At 41.3% G+C, this 23,171-nt stretch overlaps 2 protein-coding genes across 2 annotated transcripts in view; one reads left to right on the forward strand and one right to left on the reverse strand.

Moving 5' to 3' along the window:
• LOC109225932 lies at positions 20,216-20,907 on the reverse strand. Its single transcript, XM_019390741.1, has 2 exons — positions 20,748-20,907; positions 20,216-20,409 (listed from the first exon to the last, which is right to left on the reverse strand). Exons 1-2 carry the CDS (start codon positions 20,905-20,907, stop codon positions 20,216-20,218), a joined length of 354 nt encoding a protein of 117 aa, XP_019246286.1.
• The window catches only part of LOC109225247, a 2,629-nt gene continuing 1,297 nt past the window's right edge, over positions 21,840-23,171 (forward strand). Inside the window, exons 1-4 of the mRNA XM_019389848.1 lie at positions 21,840-22,131; positions 22,211-22,282; positions 22,686-22,765; positions 22,867-23,069. Of these exons, the coding sequence (XP_019245393.1) occupies positions 21,956-22,131; positions 22,211-22,282; positions 22,686-22,765; positions 22,867-23,069 (531 nt within the window). The 5' untranslated portion in view covers positions 21,840-21,955. The remainder of the gene's footprint in view (positions 22,132-22,210; positions 22,283-22,685; positions 22,766-22,866; positions 23,070-23,171) is intronic.

Genomic DNA, 23,171 nt, shown 5'->3' on the forward strand with positions numbered 1-23,171 from the left:
TTGGCATGATCCAAATGATACAAACAAAACGAGCAAACGCACAGCTTTCATAAATGACTCTATTCATAGAAGTACTAGGGGTGTCTATGTTCTTGATTCCGCATGTGCCATATTATTCTATCATCAGTTCATGGGTCTCAGAAAATACGTAAGTTGATAAAGTTTACTTTATGATATTAATCATAGGTATAACGGTTTTATGATACTTCAAAAGATTTTATTGACGTACTTCTTATGCATTGCATTCATTTACATTGACCCATGACCAGATGGCATTATATACGCGTATATATGTATATGGGATATGGGAAAAGGTTACGGCGTTATATACGCACCACCACCTGATTAGTTGGTATAGGTTGATGATTTTGCCCATAGTGGCCGAGATGATATGATGGGATGCCCTCAGAGGCTTGATGATGTTATGTAGGCATATACCTATGCATGGTATGACATTTATACGCATATGCATGGCATTATAAATATTATTGATTCAAAGAATTATTCAGATTTACATGTTGAGTCTTTTACTCCATGTGTTTTCTCATGTCTATTGTTTATTGATTTTCATTCCTTACATACTCGGTACATTATTTGTACTGGCGTCCCTTTTGCCTGGGGACACTGTGTTTCATGCCCGCAGGTCCAGATAGACAGGTCGAGAGCCCTCCATGTAGGCTATCAGCTCAGCGAAAGATGTTGGTGCGCTCCATTTGCTTAGGAGTTGCTTGTTTGGTTAGTATGAATTAGACGTGTATTGTTTGGTATGGCGGGACTCAATCCCGACCTTTATGAAAATTATGTATTCTTAGAGGCTTGTAGATAGATTTCATGTACGTAAAAGATTGTATGGCCACTTCGGCCTATGTTCGGTGTACGAGTGGTTATTTTGGTCTTATGTCTTATGTATAAGTTGGTATTACATGTTGTATTCTGCTTATCTCACGGCAGCCTTTCGGCTCAGTTATCTATGATACTATGACATGAAAAGATACATTTTGTTGGTACTCAGTTGAGTAAGGTACCGGGTACCCGTCGCGGCCCATCGGTTTTTGTCGTGACATCTACTCACTTGAATACCTCGTCGTGACACATATGTCCGACGTATGGGACAATCTCTCACAATGTGGCTAGGATCTCCACATTCAAAGCAACCTCTCTGCTGACATAGCTGTGGGAACTCTGCGGTACGGGTACTCTGAGACCCATGAGCACCTAGCACACCGTGCGAAGCCCGAAGTGCAAACTGAACTGGCTAACCCACAAAACCTCTACCATGCCGGACCCTGCCTCCAAAATAAGGACCAGTGAATCTCTCTGGTCTATGAGGCCTCCTTGCCTCCCTGTACTCTCTCTCCTGATCTCGTCTACCCTCTTTCTCCTGGCCCCGCCTGCCCTCTCTCTTCTGATCCTACATGACCTTTATTCGGCGAGTGATCCCTACCACCTACTGAAATGAAACATCCGACTCCAACTCCCGAGCCATGTTGAACCGAATAACATGCCTGAGCCCCTCAATGAACCTATGGACTTGCTCCCTAACTGTAGCAGCCAAGGTAGGTGCATGTCTAGCCAAATCACTCAATCTAACGGCATACTCTGATACTGACATAGTGCCCTAGCGCAGCTGCTCAAACTCCGCGCGCCATACATCCCAAAGGGACTGAGGTACAAACTCTCTCAGGAACATCTCAGAAAACTGAACCCATGAAAATGAAGCTGCCTTGGCCGGGCTAACAAACTCATATGCCCGCCACCACTGATAAGCCGCTCCCTTAAGCTGGAACGTAGTAAACGCAACCCCACCCATCTCCGCAATACCCATAGTGCGGAGAATGCGATGGCACTCCTCAGAAAACCATGTGCACTCTCTGAAGCCAAACCACTGAATGTAAGAGGGTCATATTTGTTGAACCTTACAAGTCTATGCTGCTCTTCCTTAGATGTTGCTGCCCTAACCACGGGCTGGACTGGAACCACACGCCATGACACCTGGAACCTGACTAACGTGAACTCGCTGCTCTAGAGTGTGGGCAGCGGGAGTCTGAGTCCCTTCCCCGGTCTGTGAAGTAGCTGGCGCAACCGGAATCAACCTCGCTTGAGCCAATGTACCAAACACGCTCAGGAACTGTGCTAAGGTCTCCTGAAGTACGAGGGAAACAACATACGCCTCCGGTACCTGTCCCCCAACTGGAGCTACTGGCGGCTCCTCAACTGCTGCTCTGGTAGGTGCTCTAGCTGAGGCATGTGCTCCTCGTCATCCTCTACCTCTGTCTCTAGCGACACCTGGTCTGGGAGCAGCGTCATTGATGACTGCAGCCCGTGTCCTCACCTTCTGTGAGAGAATGGAATGATAGAAGTTCAAACTCCAAGGTCAATAACCTCGCACGATATGAATGAAAGAAGTGAGATTGTCCTAATAGTTCCGTAGCCTGTCGAAGATAAGTACCTACGTCTCCGCACCGATCCGCAAGACTCTAGTAAACTCGCTTATTACTCGTAGCACCTATAAACCTAGAGCTCTAATACCAACTTGTCACGACCCAAATTTCCCTTCGTTGGGTATCGTGATGGCACCTAGTCTTAGACTAGGTAAGCCTAACATTAAATGAAACGACAAAAACATTTAAATAACGATTAACAAATTGAAATATAAATCTCTTTAAAATTTACAACCTCAAAACCGGTAGTACAGGTCATAAGCTCTACATAGTTTGCTACAACTTCTAAATACAACTGTTTGGAAATAAGTAAAACAGTGTGAATACAAAATAGGAAGGTGACTCTGAAGCCTACGAACGCAGCAGCAGGTTTACCTTGAGTCTCCACCGCAACGATCCGCACAGCTACTAATGATCAAATACATGGATCTGCACAAAAATGTGCAGAAGCATAGTATGAGCACACCACAGCGGAGCCCGGTAAGTATCAAGACTAACCTCAGTGGAGTAGTGACGAGGAACAGTCAAGACACCTACTGGTCTAATGACCTGAACAAGTATAAGTACAGAATAACAGAGTACAATATCTATATAAGGACTAGCATAATGGCAAATGATACGGTAATTGCAATAAGAAAGGAAACAACAAGTATCAGTGGAAAACCATAATAATAACACAAAAGAGTGAACGGAAACACAACTAAAATCCGAAGTCACAGGTACAGCAAGGACAAGTATTAACTCACCAACTACGACCGCTTTCCCACCAAGTTTTTCGTCAACAAAATCCACGAGGTACCGAACCTAGGAAAAATCCCACTCACGGATCTCAATACCTGAACCCTAACACTTAGCATCTTGTTCCCTCACTACATCTCATAACTGTACTGATAACTGACATGCCAAATAGAGTCATTCTCACATAGAAGGCACAAGGGTGTACTTCTATACTCAACAATATCAAGAAAACCTCTTATCCGATAAGGGAGCTTAACTACGTGTATGCTTGTGCAAGTGTACTAACATTGTTCATGCTAGCTAGTAAGCATAAGGAAAGGAACGGACAGCTCGTAGAATGTTTTCTCACAACTTTCACAAGATAAAGCTCACACACAGGTAAGTGTACCACTACACAAATATCAACAACAAGAATGCCCCATGGCCATCACAAATCATTACAAATCAATCCCTGACATAACCTACCTTGTATCGGCACGTGTGCAATAGTAAAGTAAATGCCCGCCTTGTCTCGCCACATGTGCAACCCACATATATATATATATATATATATATATATATATATATATATATATATATATATATCTTGTCACGCCGCATGTGCAAATATCAACAGTAACAACAGCACGGTAGAAACCTCGTGCAATCTCATAACAACAACTGCACTGTAGAAACCTCGTGCATCACAATATCAACAACTGCATGGCAGAAACCTCGTGCACCACCACAACAAGTACAACAGCAACAATTACAATAAATACAAGAACACGGCAAGTAAATCAACTCAAGAACTTTCGATCATAAAGAGACGGTAAAACTAGCTCACAAGGAATAACCACAATAGAGAATACGAGGCGTAATAAGAACAGCTCAACAAGGGAGAAAATAATATGTAACAACAATCCCACAATATGTAGTTCAACAACAAGGAAGCTAACACGAGTCAAATAATTCCAAATAAGGACATGTCAACTAAATATAGGATATCTAAACTTCTTTTATGGTTGGGCAATTACGAAGAATATACAACAAATTCAATTAAGTATGAGCAGCGGAAAGATAATCATAACCTCAATTAAGACTAAACAATTACAGGAGATATAATAATGATTTCAAATAAAGACAGGTAGTTATGAAAAGATAGCATGACAATAGGAGAAGTAAATATCTTCAGTTAAGTCAAATAAGAGTCAAATAGGCAATAAGAGTGAATCGATAAGCAATTAATTCCAATTAAGGCATGTAGAGATGAAACTAGTAAATAGGAAACTCAATCATATCACGAACCACTTCATACTCAATGAATATAAGGACCTAAGAAGCCTAAGAGGCCAACTTTTCACAAATAAGTCCGAGCATGCACTCGTCACCTCGCGTACACGGACCACAATCAACATAGAACACTCAAATTTTAAGGGGAAATCCTCCACACAAGGTTAGGCAAGATACTTACCTCAAAGAAGACAAACCGATACTTTAAAATGAACTTCTCGGGTGAAATGACCTTCGTATGGCTCAAATCTAACCAAAATAACTTCAAAGCACAAATAAAACTCATAAGAAACTATTCCGGATCATAAAGCCTCAATCTTTATCAAAATCTATAAATTCGGTCCAAAAGTCGACCCCCGGGCCCACACCTCGGAACCCGACAAATTTCACAAAAACACCCATTCTGATACGAGTTCAACCATACAAAAATTATCAAATTCCGATACCATTTCGCCCTTCAAATCATGATTTTTCATTTTGAAATTTTTCTTCAAAAACTTCCATTTTCCTCAACTCAAAACACAAATTAAATGACAAAAATAAAGATAAAATCATGGAATATAATAAATTCTTGGTGAAGAACACTTACCCAATCGATTGCTTGAAAAACCACAAAGAATCGCTCAAAACCGAGCTCTACAAGTCAAAATATGATAAAAATGGCCTAACCCTCAATTTGAAGATCTTATATTCTGCCCAGGTGTTTATGCATCGCGAACGCGGAAGAACAATCGCGTTCGCGAAGAAGGAAAATAAAAGCAGCCCAGTTGCACTACGCGAATGCGACAACACATTCGCGAACGCGGAGAAGAAAAGTTTTATGGCCCAACGACTCCTCTTCGCGAACGCGTGAAGTAGTACGCGAGTGTGAAGAGTTGAATGGCATAACTACGCGAACGCGTGGGCTGAACGCGAACGCGTGGGCTGAACGCGAACACGATGAAGGAAAAGATTGGCTTCCGCGATCACGGAATGAGAAATGCGAACGCGAAGAATAAATATTCCCTCCTCCAAAATTACTCATCGCGAACGTGGAGGAGCAGACGCGAACGCGAAGGAGAAAACCAAATGACAGATATCAGCAGTCCAAAATTAGAAGGAAATGGCCCGTAACCTATCCGAAACACACCCGAGGCCCTCGGGACCCCGTATAAACACACCTACAAGTTCCATAACCTAACACGGACTTGCTCGAGGTCTCAAATTACATCAAACAATGCCGAATATACGAATCGCGCCATGAATAGAACTTATGAACTTTCAAATCTTCCAACTTCTAAAACTCGCGCCGAAACCTATCAAATCAACCCGGAACGATGCCAAATTTTGCAGATAAGTCCCAAATGACATAATGGAGCTGTTCCAACTCTTGAAATCCCATTCCGACCCCGATATCGCAAAAGTCAACTATTGGTCAAACTTCTCCATCTTCCAAACTTCAACTTTTCCAACTTTTGCCGAAATGCTTCAATTTACCCTACGGACCTCCAAATCCAAATCCGGACGCGCGCCTATGTCCAAAATTGCCATACGAAGCTGTAGAAGTCATCCAAAACTCATTCCGGAGTTGTTTACACAAAAGTCAAATTTCCGGTCAACTCACACCGCTTAAGCTTCCAAAAACTAAAATCCTTCTTAGAATTTTCCTCCAAATCACCCGGTAAATGAACTCGACCACGCACGCAAGTCAATACACATAATACGAAGCTGCTCAAGACCTTATGCCGCTAAACGGAACTTAATTGCTCAAAACGACCGGCCGGGTTGTTACAGTTTTAGCACATTTTCATAAATACCCATTGATTTTAACCTTTAATCTAAACTTCTTCATGGTAGAAACTAAGGATTCAGGTAGAAATTAGAGATTTTGAGAAATTTAGATATAGACCTCAAATTGAGGTGGGATTTCGAAATTAATCATATAACCGGGCTCGAGGGTGAATGAGTAATTGGATTTTAGTCCGAATCTCGGGTTTTGACCAAGTGGGCCCGGGGTTGACTTTTATTGGCTATTTTTCGAAATCATTAAAGATTGAATGTTTTTCACTCATGGATATTTCTAAATCCTATTTTGAATTATTTGAACTATATTTGGATAGACTTGATTGGTTTGAAGGCTAATTCTAAAGAAAAATCTATGGTTGAGCATTGATTTAGCTGCGGAGTAAGGTAAGTGTCGTGGTTAACCTTGACTTAAGGGATTAGGACTTATTGATCTATCTGCTACGTGTATTAAGTGTGGGGACGATGTATATGTGAGGTAACGAGTATATATACATTGTTATTGGGTTGAAACACGTGGGAGGAAATTATTTCTTTGTATTATATTATTTTATTGAATATGTTCTCCATGATTAGGTTAGATTATTACTTTTAAATTATTCGCCTCATATTTATTGTTTATTTTGAAGATGTTGGAAATTTTGAAAGTTGAGTTTGTTATCATGGCACTATAATTGAAGTGAAATTGGTTCCTGCCTTGCATTTATTGCTCGGATTTGTATTGTTGCTTGGCGAGGAAGAGTGAAAAGAACGAAAGGTATTGTCATGCCTTATTTGCATTCATTATCATATATTAAGAGGTTATGAGAATTAAAGCAAGAAGGGTGATGCCGTATAATTTTATTTATGATGTTACATGGTGAGGACGAGAGTAAATGCACGAAGGGTGATGCCATGCCATCTTTATTTCATTGCCTTATTTGATTCCCGGATTGGTGATTTACTTGGTTACATTGTCGCTTATTTCGGAAGATGTTATTTGATGATTTCATACTTGTCATTCTTGTGATATTTTCCCTTTCGCATGTCCCCTCCCAGTTAACAGGATTTTAAGTATATATATACAGGATTTTAAGTAGGTGTCTTGTCGTAACCTCGTCACTACCTCGTCGAGGTTAAGCTCGACACTTACGAAGTACATTGGGTCAGTTATACTCACTCTACACTTTTGCATTTCTTGTGCAGATACTGGTGTTGGTCCCAATGGCGTCTAGTGGTGTTCTGCTCGAATTTAGCCATATTTGGAGACTTGAGGTATAGTTGCACGAAGTCCGTAGCCCTAAAGTCCCCTTCTTTCTCCATTTTACTGTTTACCTAGTCTTATACAATTGTACTTTATTTCAGACCATATATGTATTACTCTAGTTGCTCATGTCTTCGTGACTCCGGATTCTAGGAAATATTGAGATATCGTCATATGTATTTATTTACTCCATTTCAGACCATTTCGGTTTATCTTTATTAATATTTTGTTTTGAATTAGTAGAATTGGTTAAATAATCTAGCTAACGTAGGCTTGCCTAGAAAGTGAAATTTTAGGCGCCATCACGGTCCCCATGCTGGGATTCTGGGTCGTGACACTATGGTTAAGTTATGTAAAATTACTTATACTACTCTCAACACCCCTAACATCCCCCCTTCCCCTCGAGTAGGTGAAGATATTCCTTATCCCTATCTTGGATAACAAGTGTCCATGTTGTAGCATGCCCAAACCTTTGGTGAGGAGGTCGGCTCGATGATCGGCAGTATTGACATAGGACAGTGTTGATTAATACTGATTGATCTTTACACGCACAAAATGGCAATCGATATCGATGTGTTAGGTGCGTTCGTGGAAAACAGGGTTGGCTGCAATCTGAATTGCTGATTTGCTATCACAGAAAATAGGAATGGGAGCTTGTTGCACCACCCCTAACTCCTTAAACAATCCCACTAGCCAAACAATCTCAACAATAGTAGAAGTTAGACTCATATACTTTGCTTCAACAGAGATCCTGGAGATTGTTGATTGTTTCTTATACTTACATGAAATAAGGGAATCACCAGAATTTCACCAAGTATCCAGTGACAAAACTCATGTTGTTGGGACAAGCAGCCCAATTAGCATCATAAAAGGAGGACAAGGAACCACAAAATTGAGCTGTAACGACCTGACGGGCCATTTTATTTTCTAGGTCCCCATTCCCCTAATTAAAACTCCATGTATGAGATTTTACTGTTTTATGATTTGCGGGGATGGTTGACTTGGGTTTGGAAGGGTTCGAGTTGAAATCAGCACACTTGGTTCCTTAATAGTGGCCTAAAATGGCCAAGTTTAACTTGAGTAAACATTTTTAGGTTCTTATGAAAACTTTGGACTTGATCGTGTGTTCGGATCGGGTTTCGTACGATCCTGGAGTGTTTCAGCGTTTAATGTTGAAAGTTGGCACATTGAAGGTTTTCTAGTTCTTTAAATTTAGCTTGGAGTACACTTTGGTGTTATCAAGGTCCATTTGGGATTCTGAGCCTGGGAATAGTTCCGCATGGTGATTTATGACTTGTAAGCAAAATTTGGTGTCATTCCGAGTAGTCTAAGTATGATTTGGTGCGTTCGAAGTAAGTTGAAAAGCTTGAAGTTCATAACTTGATTCAATTTAGTTTTAGGGGTGTGATTCCTAGTTTTGATATTGTTTTACATGTTTCGAGGGTTCAAGCAGGTCCATATTATATTTACAGACTTGTTGGTGCTTTTGGACGGGATCCCGGGGGTCTCGGGTGTGTTTTGGACCACCCGGAGCTAAGTCCAAAAACAAGTTGTCACTGCTGTTTTGGTTTCCTTCTCCGCGGACGCGTAGGGAACCTCGCGATCGCAAAGAAGGAAATGGGTACTGGGTGGTTTTGTTCTTTGTGTTCACGAAGTCTTGGCCGCGATCACGAAGGCTTGGGTCCAGCGGCATTCGCGATTGTGGGTGACTTGTCGCATTCGAGCAGAGTTCGTGGGTCTAGGCCTAAGCAACCCAATTGTCGTACGCGTTCGCAAGTGGGCACACGCCTTCGCGATGATAGATCGGCTCAGTGTATCGCGTTCGCGAGTGTCCTCTCGCGATCGCAAAGAGAAATTTTCCTGGGTTCTTCAGTTTTGCCTTCGCGATCGTGAGGGCTTGTCTGCGATCGCGATGAAGGCAGACCTGGGTAGAGACTTTTTAAAAAGTCGGGATTTTGGATATTTTGCTCATTTCTCACTTGTTGGACAATTTTAGAGCTCGTTGAGGAGGGTTTTTCACCCAGCTATTGAAGGTAAGTATTTTCTACATAACATGAGTTTTATACATACATTATGGGTAGATTTAAACATAAAAATTGTGAAAATTTTAGGATTTTTTTTTTGAAAAAACTAGGTTTTGATAAAAATGGGACTAGACCACGAAAATGATTATGAAATTGAGTAGAAATTATATATTTAGTTTTGTGAGGTTATGGGTAATATTTATCTTCAAATATTTTCGGAATCCATGCGCGGGTGTGAATTCTAGAAATCTTTCAATTTTGGTTGGGTAGTCACTCTAATAGCTAAATTATGTACTTTTGAGTATATATTGATTAATTTATACGATATTTGGCTAGTTTCGGATTGTTCGGCACCGACTTGAGGCTTTTAGAGTGATTTGGTGGACCGAAAAGTGAACTTGGGAACGAGGTAAGTCTCTTGCCTAAACTTGTAAGAGGGAATTTACCATATAGGTATTTAATTGCTACCCATTACCAATTGTGGGTGCTACGTACGCACGAAGTGACGAGAGTCTGTGCGCAGCTAACAATCATGCTTATAAAGTAAGGAATGAACGTAGTAAAAAGGGATGTGATTATCTCCCCTGCCAGGATGTTTGAACATATTGTTGTTGCTCCCTTGCCGGGATATTTAATGTTGTTTGTCTATCCCCTCGCCCTGTTGTTTGTGATTGTTGTTTGGGTGAGGAAGAGTGATATGCACGAAGGGTCATTCCGTGCCATGTTTTGATTATTTATGCACGAAGGAACATTCCGTGCCATGTTTGATTATATTTGCACGAAGGGTCATTCCGTGCCATGTTTTGATTATTTATGCACGAAGGAACATTCCGTGCTCTGATTTGATTACAATTGCACGAGGATCATTCCGTGCCATGATATGAGAGTTATGTGAGGGAAAGCACGAAGGTTGATGCCGTGCACTTTATTTGATTGTTTTGGTGAGTACGAGAGTAAAAGCACGAAGGGTGATGCCGTGCACTTGTCTTTGATTTTCCTGATGTTTTTGCTGATAATTGAGTTACGTTGTCCTCTACTTCTATTTATTGATTTTCTTGTTGTTATCGGTTCAAGTGCATTAGTTGTCTTATTCCGCTATTACTGAGTTTCTTTATGTTGGCATTTTTCTTTATTGTGTTACTTGTCATTACTTGTTTTCTTCGGTGGGTCATAATTATTGTGTACTTGTTGTCTTATAAATTCGTATAAATTGTTGCGTTGTATGGAGTAAATTTCATTGGAAGAACTGTTGATATTATAAAATGGGATCGTGTGGCACGCCGACCACTTATATATTATAAAATGGGATCGTGTGGCACGCCGACCACTTATATATTATAAAATGGGATCGTGTGGCACGCCGACCACTTATATATTGTAAGATGGGATCGTGTGGCACGCCGTCCACGTAATCTGTGTTGGAAGGAACCAGTTGTGATTTTTCCTTATGTACTCCTACCGTTCTATTTTTATCTGTTATCCCCAAAAGCATGTTTTTCCCCTCCCAGTCTTGATTATTATTTTCCGCTGTTATTTTTGTAGTACTTGTACACATATATATCTGCACAGGTTGATTGGTGGTCCTGTCTAGCCTCGTCACTACTTCGCCGGGGTTAGGCCAGGCACTTACCAGCACACGGGGTCGGTTGTGCTGATGCTACACCTCTGTGCTCTTTTGCACAGATCACGGTACCGGAGCAGCTTTTGGACCACATCAGTAGTTGATTGGGAGCTGGCATCAGTCCAAGGACTTTCGAGGTAGCCTAGCTGGCGTTCGCAGGCCGGGGTCCCTTTTCATGTTTTTAGTTTGTTTTCCTTGTACCGAGACAATCATTGGTGTATTTCTATTCTGACTTGTTTTTAGCACTCTTTAGTAGTTCGTGAGTTAGCGACACCAGTCTTGGGTAGAGAAATGTTAACTTCTGCAAAATTTTGGGTTTTCAGTTATTTAAGTTCTAAAGACTTCCGCTTTTATATTAACTGTCTCGTTGATCTTTATATTTGTTGATGATGTTAAGAGTAATATTAAATCAATTGGCTTGCCTAGCTCCTATTAGTAGGCGCCATCACGACTCCCGATGGTGGGAAATCCGGGTCGTGACAAGCTGGTATCAGAGCACTAGGTTACATAGGTTTCGCTACTCACGGACAAACTCGGTAGAGTCCGAGGGATCGGTACGGAGACGTCTGTATTTATCCCCCAGAGGCTACAGAGTTAGGAAAGTTTCACATTTGTTCTTTCTTGTCGTGCGGTTCTGTTTCTCAAACACCAGTTGAATTTCTACTCTTGTCCTTTCGCGAATGGCGAGGTCATGTACCGCTCCTTCAGCTGAGCAGCAGCACAGACCAGTGATAGATCAGCTTCGTCTTTGGAGGCTTTGTGGAGGTAAAGGTATTAGAGGTGGAGGTAGAGATGCTAGAGGTGGAGGTAAAGGTATCAGAGGTGGAGATGCAGGTATTTTTCTGGTTTGTGGTAGAGAAGCTTCGGTTTTATTTTGCGCCATATCCGATCGTGCCTAGTGATTCTATCATGGTGGATTTCGACGTTATATTAGGGATAGATTGGTTGTCCCCGTGTCATGCTATCTTGGATTGCCATGCCAAGACTGTGACCTTAGCGTTGCCCGATATGCCTCGTTTAGAGTGGAGGGGCACTCCAGGTTATTCTACCCGCAGTGTTATTTCATATGTGAAGGCTCGACGCATGGTCGAGAAGGGGTGTTTAGCTTATCTGGCGTATGTTCGTGATTCTAGCGCAGAGGTCCCTTCTACTGACTCTGTTCCTATTGTTCGAGAGTTTCCCGAGTTTTTTCCTTCAGACCTGCCGGATATGCCACCTGACAGGGATATTGATTTCTCTATTGATCTGGCTCCGGGCACTCAGCCCATTTCTATCCCGCCGTATCGCATGGCCCCGCCAGAGTTGAAGAGTTAAAGGACCAGTTACAGGATTTGCTAGAGAAGGGTTTTATCAGGCCTAGTATTTCTCCTTGGGGTGCGCCGGTGTTATTTGTGAAGAAAAAGGATGGTTCGATGAGGGTGTGCATTGATTACCGGCAACTGAACAAAGTGACGATCAAGAATAAGTATCCACTGCCAAGGATTGATGATTTGTTTGACCAGCTTTAGGGTGCAAAGGTGTTTTCAAAGTTAGACTTGAGATCTGGCTACCATCGGCTGAGGATTAGGGCGTCTGATGTCCCTAAGACAGCATTTCGCACTCGGTATGGGCATTATGAGTTTTGGTCATGTCATTTGGGTTGACCAATGCCCCAGCAGCATTTATGGAGTTGATGAACAGAGTGTTCAGGCCTTATTTGGACTCGTTCGTGATAGTCTTTATTGATGATATTCTAGTATACTCCCGCAGCCAGGAGGAGCACGAGCAGCACCTCAGAGTGGTTCTTCAGACTCTGAAGGATAGTCAGTTATATGCTAAGTTCTCGAAGTGTGAGTTCTGGTTGAGTTCGGTTGCATTTCTGGGTCACGTTGTATCAGCAGAGGGTATTTAGGTGGACCCGAAGAAGATTGAGGCAGTCAAGAACTGGCCTCGACCAGCATCAACTATTGAGATCCGGAGTTTCTTGGGGTTAGCAGGTTACTATCGCCGGTTCGTGGAGGGATTTTCATCTATTGCAGCCCCGATGACCAGATTGACCCAGAAGGGTGCCCAGTTCAGATGGTCAGATGAGTGTGAGGCGAGCTTTCAGAAGCTCAAGACGGCTTTGACTACGGCACCGATATTGGTTTTGCCCACAGGCTCAGGGCCTTATACAGTTTATTGTGATGCTTCCCGTGTTGGGCTTGGTGCAGTATTGATGCAGGATGGCAGAGTCATTGCTTATGCTTCGAGGCAGTTGAAGATCCACGAGAAGAATTAACCGGTTCATGATCTAGAGTTGGTAGCCATTGTTCATGCTTTGAAGATTTGGAGGCATTATCTATATGGTGTGACGTGTGAGGTGTACACCGATCACAAGAGTCTTCAGTACTTGTTCAAGCAGAAGGAGTTGAACTTGAGGCAGAGGAGGTGGTTGGAGCTATTGAAAGATTATGATGTTTCTATTTTGTATCACCCGGGGAGAGCCAATGTGGTGGCCGATGCATTGAGTAGGAAGTCCGCCAGCATGGGTAGTCTTGCTTATATTCCGGTCAGCCAGAGACCGCTTGCTTTGGATATTCAGGCCTTGGCCAATCGATTTGTGAGGTTGGACATTTCTGAGCCTAGCAGAGTGTTAGCTTGCACGGTCGCTCGTTCTTCATTATTGGAGCGTATCCGCGATCGCCAGCTTGATGATCCTCATTTGTGTGTCCTGAGAGACACGGTGCAGCGTGGAGGTGCCACGAAGGTGACCTTAGATGATGATGGTGTTTTGAGATTGCAGGGGCGAGTTTGTGTGCCCAATGTCGATGGGAATCGAGAGTTGATCTTAGCGGAGGCCCATAGTTCTCGGTATTCTATTCACCTGGGCGCCGCGAAGATGTATCAGGACTTGCGGCAGCATTATTGGTGGCGTAGGATGAAGAAAGATATTGTTGCGTATGTGGCTCGATGTTTGATAAGTCAGCAGGTCAAGTATGAGCACCAGAGGCCTGGTGGTTTGTTTTAGAGGATTGAGCTTCCCGAGTGGAAGTGGGAGAGGATTACCATGGATTTCGTTACTGGACTTCCGATGACTCGGAAGAAATTTGATGCTATTTGGGTCATTGTTGATAGGCTGACCAAGTCAGCGCATTTTATTCCTGTTGCAGCCACCTATTCATCAGAGAGGTTAGCTGAGGTCTACATCCGAGAGATTGTTCGCCTTCACGGGGTACCAAGTCCAGCGCATTTATTCCTGTTGCAGCCACCTATTCAGTCAGAGAGGTTAGCTGAGCGCTCTGGAGAGCAGTTCAGCAGGAGTTGGGCACCCAGGTTCGGTTGAGCACAGCGTTCCATCCTCAGACGGACGGCCAGTCCGAGAGGACTATTCAGATATTGGAGGATATGCTCCGAGCCTGTGTCATTGATTTTGGAGGCTCGTGGGACCAGTATTTGCCTTTAGCAGAGTTCGCCTACAACAACAACTACCAGTCCAGCATTCAGATGGCTCCATATGAGGCGTTGTATGGTAGTCAATGTCGGTCTCCAGTCGGATGGTTTGAGCCGGGAGAGGCTCGGTTATTGGGTACAGATCTAGTTCAGGAGGCCTTGGATAAGGTCAAGATCATTCAGGACAGGCTTCGTTCGGCTCAGTCGCGGCAAAAGAGTTATGCAGATCGTAAGGTTCGGGATGTAGCTTTCATGGTTGGTGAGTGGGTCTTGCTCCGAGTGTCGCCTATGAAAGGCGTGATGAGATTCGGGAAGAAGGGCAAGCTTAGCCCTAGATTCATTGGCCCATTTGAGATTCTCGATCGTGTGGGAGAGGTGGCTTATAGACTTGCCTTGCCGCCTAGCTTGTCAGCCGTGCATCCAGTGTTTCATGTGTCCATGCTTCGGAGGTATCACGGCGATCCATCTCACATGTTAGATTTCAGCACTGTCCAGTTGGACAAGGATCTGTCCTATGAGGAGGAGCCGGTAGCTATTCTAGACCTGTAGGTTCGTCAGTTGAGATCCAAGAGTTTTCCTTCAGTGCGTGTTCAGTGGAGAGGTCAGCCTCTTGAGGCATCGACCTGGGAGTCCAAGTCTGATATGCGGAGCTGTTATCCTCATCTATTTCCCGACTCAGGTACTTCTTTCTTTTGTCCGTTCGAGGACGAACGATTGTTTTAGAGGTGGAGGATGTGACGACCCAAAGGGGTCATCACCTGTTTCCTCATTTATTCCGTGCTTCCGAGGACTTGAAAACCTCATTTTTACTTGCCTCGATTTGCGTGCGCAGTCCGGGCGCGTAGCCGGAAAAGCTTAAATATGAGTTCTGTGTGAAAAATGATGAATTTTGATATTAATATGATTAAAGTTGACTTTGGTCAACATTTTTGGTAAACGAACCCGGACCCGTGATTGGATGGTCCCGGAGGGTCCGTAGAAAAATATGGGACTCGGGCATATGCCCGGAGTCGAATTCCGAGGTCCAGAGCCCGAGAAATAAATTTTTCTGTGAAATTATTTTTCCGAAATTTATATGAAAATTTGAAATGAAAATTGATTAAAAGACTGTGGTATCGGACTCGTATTTTGGTTCCGACGCCCGGTACAAGTCTTATATATGGTTTAAGCACTTTCTGTGATATTTGGTTGAAATCGGACATCATTTGACGTGTCTCGGACCCAAATATCTAAAATTTGAAGTTTATGAAGTTTGATGAAAAAGTGATGATTTTGAGGTTTGATTCCTCGTTTTTTATGTTATTTTGGCGCTTTAATCGCATGGTTAAGTCCGTAAGATGTTGTCGAGTTAGTGTGTGTGATTGGTTAGGAGCCCCGAGGGCTCGGGAGTGTTTTCGGAGGTTTTCGGGGTAGTTTTGGACTTAGGGAGTTAGCAGATTTTCTGCAATTTTTACACAGGGATTTTCTTCATCGCGTTCGCACTAGCCCTCCCGCGTTCGCATAGCCTTGCTCCCTTTTCTCCTTCGTGTTCGCGTTCTGGCCATCGCGATCGCAAAGCTTTGCTGCTTCCTTCAACGCGTTCGCGTGTCTCCTCACGCGTTCGCACTCCCCCTATCGCGAACGCGGTGCTTCCCAGCCCCCCTTCTTCGCGAACGCGACCCCCATGTCGCGAACGCGAAAGGCAAATTTGTCCAGCGATTTTAAATACCCAAAACAGAACCCATTTCGGGATTTTTCTCCATTTCACGAAAACCTTTCTTCTCCACAGCCTTGTAACGATCCTTGGAGCATTTCTTCACCAAATATTCTTGGGTAAGTATTACCTAACTCATTTTCTTCATTTTCTATCATCATCCAATGAAATCCTAGGCCTAGAACATGTAATCTAGGGTTGAAATTGGGGGAAATGGGTAGTGTTAGGGCTTTTCGATTTTCTTGAATTTAGACCTCGTTTTGGGGTCGAATTTGAAAACAAATTGTATATTCGGGCTCGTGGGGGAATGGGTAACATGGAATTGGTTCGAACCTCGTGTTTTGACCAAGCGGGCCCGGGAGCGATTTTGGAATTTTTAGAAGAGAGCTTGGAAATTTATATTTAAGTATTGGGTTTAGTTTGTTTAGCTATTATTAATATTGTAAAGTCATTATTTCATAGATTTGACTGAGTTGGAGCCGAATTCGAGGGGTAAAGCTATACTAGAGGCTTGAGTTGAGTTTGGAGCATTCGAGGTAAGTGTTCGATCTAACTTTGGCTTGAGGGAATAGGATTAGAGTATTATTTGCTAATTGCTAAATGTTGGGTACGGTGTATAGGCATGGTGACGAGTATCTGTACACCGGTGTCTAGCATGACCGTGAGTCCTTATTTGTGCTTATTTGGGATTCGGTAGTGACTCTTCCTTGTTAATTGGTGGTTTTTATATGATATGGAAGGAATGAGAAGGAAATATGATTTGTGAACTGCTTGGAGCGTTGGCTCGATTTTTGACCCGATTATAAAGTAAGGAATGAACGTAGTAAAAAGGGATGTGATTATCTCCCCTGCCAGGATGTTTGAACATATTGTTGTTGCTCCCTTGCCGGGATATTTAATGTTGTTTGTCTATCCCCTCGCCCTGTTGTTTGTGATTGTTGTTTGGGTGAGGAAGAGTGATATGCACGAAGGGTCATTCCGTGCCATGTTTTGATTATTTATGCACGAAGGAACATTCCGTGCCATGTTTGATTATATTTGCACGAAGGGTCATTCCGTGCCATGTTTTGATTATTTATGCGTGAAGGAACATTCCGTGCTCTGATTTGATTACAATTGCACGAGGATCATTCTGTGCCATGATATGAGAGTTATGTGAGGGAAAGCACGAAGGTTGATGCCGTGCACTTTATTTGATTGTTTTGGTGAGTACGAGAGTAAAAGCACGAAGGGTGATGCCGTACACTTGCCTTTGATTTTCCTGATGTTTTTGCTGATAATTGAGTTACGTTGTCCTCTACTTCTATTTATTGATTTTCTTGTTGTTATCGGTTCAAGTGCATTAGTTGTCTTATTCCGCTATTACTGAGTTTCTTTATGTTGGCATTTTTCTTTATTGTGTTACTTGTCATTACTTGTTTTCTTCGGTGGGTCATAATTATTGTGTACTTGTTGTCTTATGAATTCGTATAAATTGTTGCGTTGCATGGAGTAAATTTCATTGGAAGAACTGTTGATATTATAAAATGGGATCGTGTGGCACGCCGACCACTTATATATTATAAAATGGGATCGTGTGGCACGCCGACCACTTATATATTATAAAATGGGATCGTGTGGCATGGCGACCACTTATATATTATAAAATGGGATTGTGTGGCACGCCGGCTACTTATATATTGTAAGATGGGATCGTGTGGCACGCCGTCCACGTAATCTGTGTTGGAAGGAACCAGTTGTGATTTTTCCTTATGTACTCCTACCGTTCTATTTTTATCCGTTATCCCCAAAAGCATATTTTTCCCCTTCCAGTCTTGGTTACTATTTTCCGCTGTTATTTTTGTAGTACTTGTACACATATATATCTGCACAGGTTGATTGGTGGTCCTGTCTAGCCTCGTCACTATTTCGCCGGGGTTAGGCCAGGCACTTACCAGCACACGGGGTCGGTTGTGCTGATGCTACACTTCTGTGCTCTTTTGCACAGATCACGGTACCGGAGCAGCTTTTGGACCACATCAGTAGTTGATTGGGAGCTGGCATCAGTCCAGGGACTTTCGAGGTAGCCTAGCTGGCGTTCGCAGGCCGGGGTCCCTTCCCATGTTTTTTGTTTGTTTTCCTTGTACCGAGACAATCATTGGTGTATTTCTGTTCTGACTTGTTTTTAGCACTCTTTAGTAGTTCGTGAGTTAGCGACACCAGTCTTGGGTAGAGAAATGTTAACTTTCGCAAATTTTTGGGTTTTCAGTTATTTAAGTTCTAAATACTTCCGCTTTTATATTAACTGTCTCGTTGATCTTTATATTTGTTGATGATGTTAAGAGTAATATTAAATCAATTGACTTGCCTAGCTCCTATTAGTAGGCGCCATCACGACTCCCGATGGTGGGAAATCCGGGTCGTGACACATGTGATACTTGTATTAGTTGTACTCTACTTGTTAGTTTAAGTACTTAAATTATATTGACACTTGATGAAGGATGCGTAAAGACCGAACTTCATTACTTGGGATTTTTTGACAGGTTACTAGACCGCTAGTAGAAATTGTACTTCTCTGTGTATTCTTCATGTACTAGCCATTAAATCGGAGTTCGTATAGTATTCTCTCTTCTTGTGGAGCAGGCCGAACGCCTCGGTAGTATAATAGATGCATCTATGGTTCACGTTGGTCGACCCTCAGCAATGTACACATTATTCTGGATCGGATCGTACGACCTCAGCATAAATCATACGTGGTATTGCTCGGAGTCCGATTATACTTGATATTTCTTCCATGACTTGAGAAACTATAATTTACTTGATGGCTCTTATTTGTTAAAGTTAGTATGTGTTAGTTGGAGATTTTAATTTACATCTAGTTAAAGAATCACTTATTTATTGTTCATTGTTGCGGTACTCTTATTGATGTATTCCATGCCTATTTAGAATTTCTGTACTTTATTTATTGGCCCTTAGTAGGTGTCGATGTCGACCCCTCGTCACTACTTCTTCGAGATTAGACTAGATACTTACTGGGTACATATTCTTTATGTACTCACGCTACACTTCTGCACTAATCGTGCAGGATCTGAGGTAGGTGCATCTGGCGGTCCTTCAGGCGCGTACCCCCGTTACCCAGAGGCTTAGTGGTGAGCTGCTCTCTATGCCCGTTCTGTAGCGCCCGAAGTCTCTCCTTATTGTATTTATTTTCTGTATATCTTATTCCAGACAGTAGTATAGGAGGTTTTGTATATTCTGCTAGTTTGCTCATGCACTTGTGACACCGGATTTTGGGAGTATTCTAGTAGACATTTTATAGTTTTGGGTATCAAGTTCTCTACTTTAATCTTTTCGTTATTTGGTTTTTTGGTTTTACTATAATTTTCCATTAATAGTTCCCTGATTAAATAAAATCAATTACTTTAAAAATAATTAAAATGAATAATTGCATGGACAGTTCACTGTTGGCTTGCCTAGAAGCGACGTTGGGCGTCATCACGGCCTATAGTGGGAATTGGATCGTGACATGAGACATCATTGACACCCCTAGACTAGGTATCCTCCAAGGCACTGATGAGATCTGATTCAAAGGAACAAAGTGATCGCAGCAGAGAATGAAAGAGAATAGAATAGGGAAAACTGAATCTTCATTTCATACTTCAACTATACGGTTACAAGTGTATATATACAACTTTAACTAATGTAACTAACTATTAACTGTAGGTATAAACCCTAGTTAGTATTGTAACTATGATTAAGTTATGTAACACTACTTATACTACTCTCAACAGTTTTCCCTCTAAATAAATTTGTATTTTATTATTAGTGTAACCATCTTTCTTATATTAATCGTTGGCTTGTCTAGCGGCGAGGTTGTGCGCCATCACGGTCTATAGTGGGAATTGAATCGTGACATGAGACATCATTAACACCCCTAGACCAGGACAATGCTTTACATACCTAACGACCCTAAGGGCAGCTTATGTGAGAGGACTTAGGACTTTGCATGAACTAACTTAGAGTTTGGACTGTAAATGAAATGTCAGGTCTTGTGATAGTCAAGTACAACAATCTACCAAGTAGACTTTGATATGGCCCAGGATTAACCAATAGAGTGTCATCAATTGCAGAACTTGTGTGTGTGTCAAACTCCAATGTGGTTAGCTTGGCATTCAGTTCCAAAGGAGAATTAACTGGCTTGCACACTGACAATCCCAAATCAACAATTAGTTCCAATGCATACCTTCTCTGATGCATTATAATACCTCTTGCATTTCTAGCAAATTCAATCCCCAGGAACTATTTAAGCTCTCCTAAATCCTTGATCTTAAAATTATGTTGCAGCTGTGATTTGGTCTATTGTATTATCTGTAGATCATCTCTACTAGTGATAAGGAGATCATCCACATACACCAAGACCACTACCAATTTTCCTGAAGCTTTTTTAGTAAACAAGGAATAGTCCAGGTAACTCCGTTGGAATCCTGAAGCAACGAGTATTGTGGTGAGTCTGATATTCCATGTCGAGAGGCTTGTTATAGACCATAGAGTGACTTGCTGTTAGAGCCAGCAACACCAGGAGGAATGCACATAAACACTTCTTCAGTCAAGTCACCTTGCCAAAAAGTATTGTAGACATTCATTTGGTTGATTGTCCAATGCTTGGCAGTAGCTAAGGCAATCACACTCCTAGCAGTCACCATTTTCACCACATGTGAGAATATTTCTTGGTAATCTAATTCTTCTTTCTGATTGTATCATTTAGCTACAAGTCTTGCCTTAACCTCTCAACCTCTCTAATTGTTTTTGTATTTAATTATGTATACTCATTTACACCCTATGGCTCTCTTCCTTCGGGTAAAGATACTATCTCCCAAGTCTTGTTATCCTCCTAGGCACTGATGAGATCTGATTCAAAGGAACATAGTGATCACAGCAGAGAATGAGAGAGAAGAGAAGAGGGGAAACTGAATCTTCATTTCATACTTCAGCTATACGGTTACAAGTATATATATACAACTTTAACTAATGTAACTAACTATTAACTGTTGGTATAAACTCTAATTAGTATTGTAACTATGATTAAGTTATGTAACACTACTTATACTACTCTCAACAGTTTTCCCTTAAAATGAATTGTATTTTATTCTTAATGTCACCATCTTTTTTATATTAATACCTTGCGTATTACTTCAAAAAATAGATATTAAGGGGGCAAGAGAAGAGAAATCGTGAATCATGTTCTCTGGTTGTTGAGACAAAAAACAAATATATAAGTCAACAATAAAAACTAAATTGGTTTCTTTTTATTATTTCTAGGAAATACCAATAATTTCAAACTGATATAATTGGATCTGTTGAAAGAATAAAATAAATACAATGAATATACACTCTGTCTGCATTTGTTTCTTTTATATAAATTTCTTCTGATTTTGATATGACACAATAATTAGATATCCGAAAACCCATCAAATAGTACAGACTTTATTCTTTGTAGAATTACAACTTGGAATTAATAATTTCCATGTGCACAGCATTTTCATTCGACATGATTATTTAATTTTAATGCTGACGAAGAAAACATTGCCTGTTTATATAATTAAATTATATACTCATCGCACATGAGTACAGCCCACTAACTGAAAACCAAGGCTCTCCATATATATATATATATATTTCTTCTTGGAAAAATTAAAGTTCGTATAGAAAATTAATGGTTATTTCGATCTCTAAGTTTTAGAGTCAATCAAAATGTCCACCAAAATTACTTATTCAAATCCACTTTACAATCTTTCATGCAATCAAAGTATATCCCAAAAATCCCATTTTCCATATTCAAGGCCTGTGCAATGTAGAAAATCCCATCTAAAAAAGATCAACAAGCGTTTCAATTTCGTCAATCCCAATGCAAAAAATGGAATACTTACGTAGGTTTAATTTTCTTTCCCCCTTTTTTCTGTTGTATAAATTCCATTTGTTAACAAAGTATGCAATTTTTTTTATTAGTGTGAAGTGCAACTCAGCCAACAGTACTGGATCAGATGCTCCACCTCCTGGCAAATCTCCATTCTTTGGATGGTAGAGTTAATTTCTTTTTCTTTTTTTTTTCTTTTTGAGAATTTTACACAAATAGCCTGTCAGATTTACGACGGGATCCTTGGCGTAACTAGTAAAGTTGTTGCCATTATCCATAAGGTCACGGGTTAGAGCCGTGAAAATAACCTCTTGCAGAAATGCAGGGCAAGGATGCGTACGATAGACCTTTGTGGTCCGGCCCTTTCCCGGACCCAGCACATAACGGAAGTTTTGTGAATCAGGCTGCCTTTTTAGCCTATCAGATTTAAGGTTTTTATCAGGTATACATAGATCATACACTAAATATACACAATAATAAACATATGATCAAACCCTAGAAATATGTCTACTGAAGGTTTTGTTGGGGTTATCAAATCTTGAAGTTTTTATATGTTATTATATGCAGGAAATGGTTGTTGGGGTTTCTTATACCTCTAATACTACCTTCATTTAGGAACAAAGTCAGTCCTCTACAACTACTCAAAAGTATGTAAACTTTTATATGAAGTATGTGAATCCTTATTATTAATTATCATAATGTTTATAGGAACTGGTATATATTTATATTCTGAATTTTGCATTTGAAGATAATGTGAAACAAGCAGTAGAAACAGTGGAAGATATGAGTGAAATAGTGGAAGAAGTTGCTGAGAAAGTAGATCAAATTGCTGAAGAAATTGAAGAGAAACTTCCAGGAGATTCAAAGCTTAAAGAACATCTTGATTCAATAGAAAATTTAGCTGAAGGGGCTGTCAAATATGCCAATCAAGCTCAAGATATCATTCAAAAGGTCAGTCTCTAGATTTTATTACTTCCTCAAAAAAAAAAAAAAAAAAAAAACTAACTTTAGTACACTACTTTTCCTTCCTCCCTACGCCAACTTTAGGGTTTA

Source organism: Nicotiana attenuata, chromosome 5 (genome assembly GCF_001879085.1).
Source record: "Nicotiana attenuata strain UT chromosome 5, NIATTr2, whole genome shotgun sequence".
Lineage (NCBI taxonomy): Eukaryota > Viridiplantae > Streptophyta > Magnoliopsida > Solanales > Solanaceae > Nicotiana > Nicotiana attenuata.

Coding starts and splice junctions, on each gene's coding strand:
- LOC109225932 (XM_019390741.1), bottom strand. CDS start 20,907: ATGGTGACTGCTAGGAGTGTGATTGCCTTAGCTACTGCCAAGCATTGG. Junction 20,410..20,747: donor TAACAGCAAGTCACTCTATG/GTCTATAACAAG, acceptor TGGGATTGTCAG/TGTGCAAGCCAGTTAATTCT.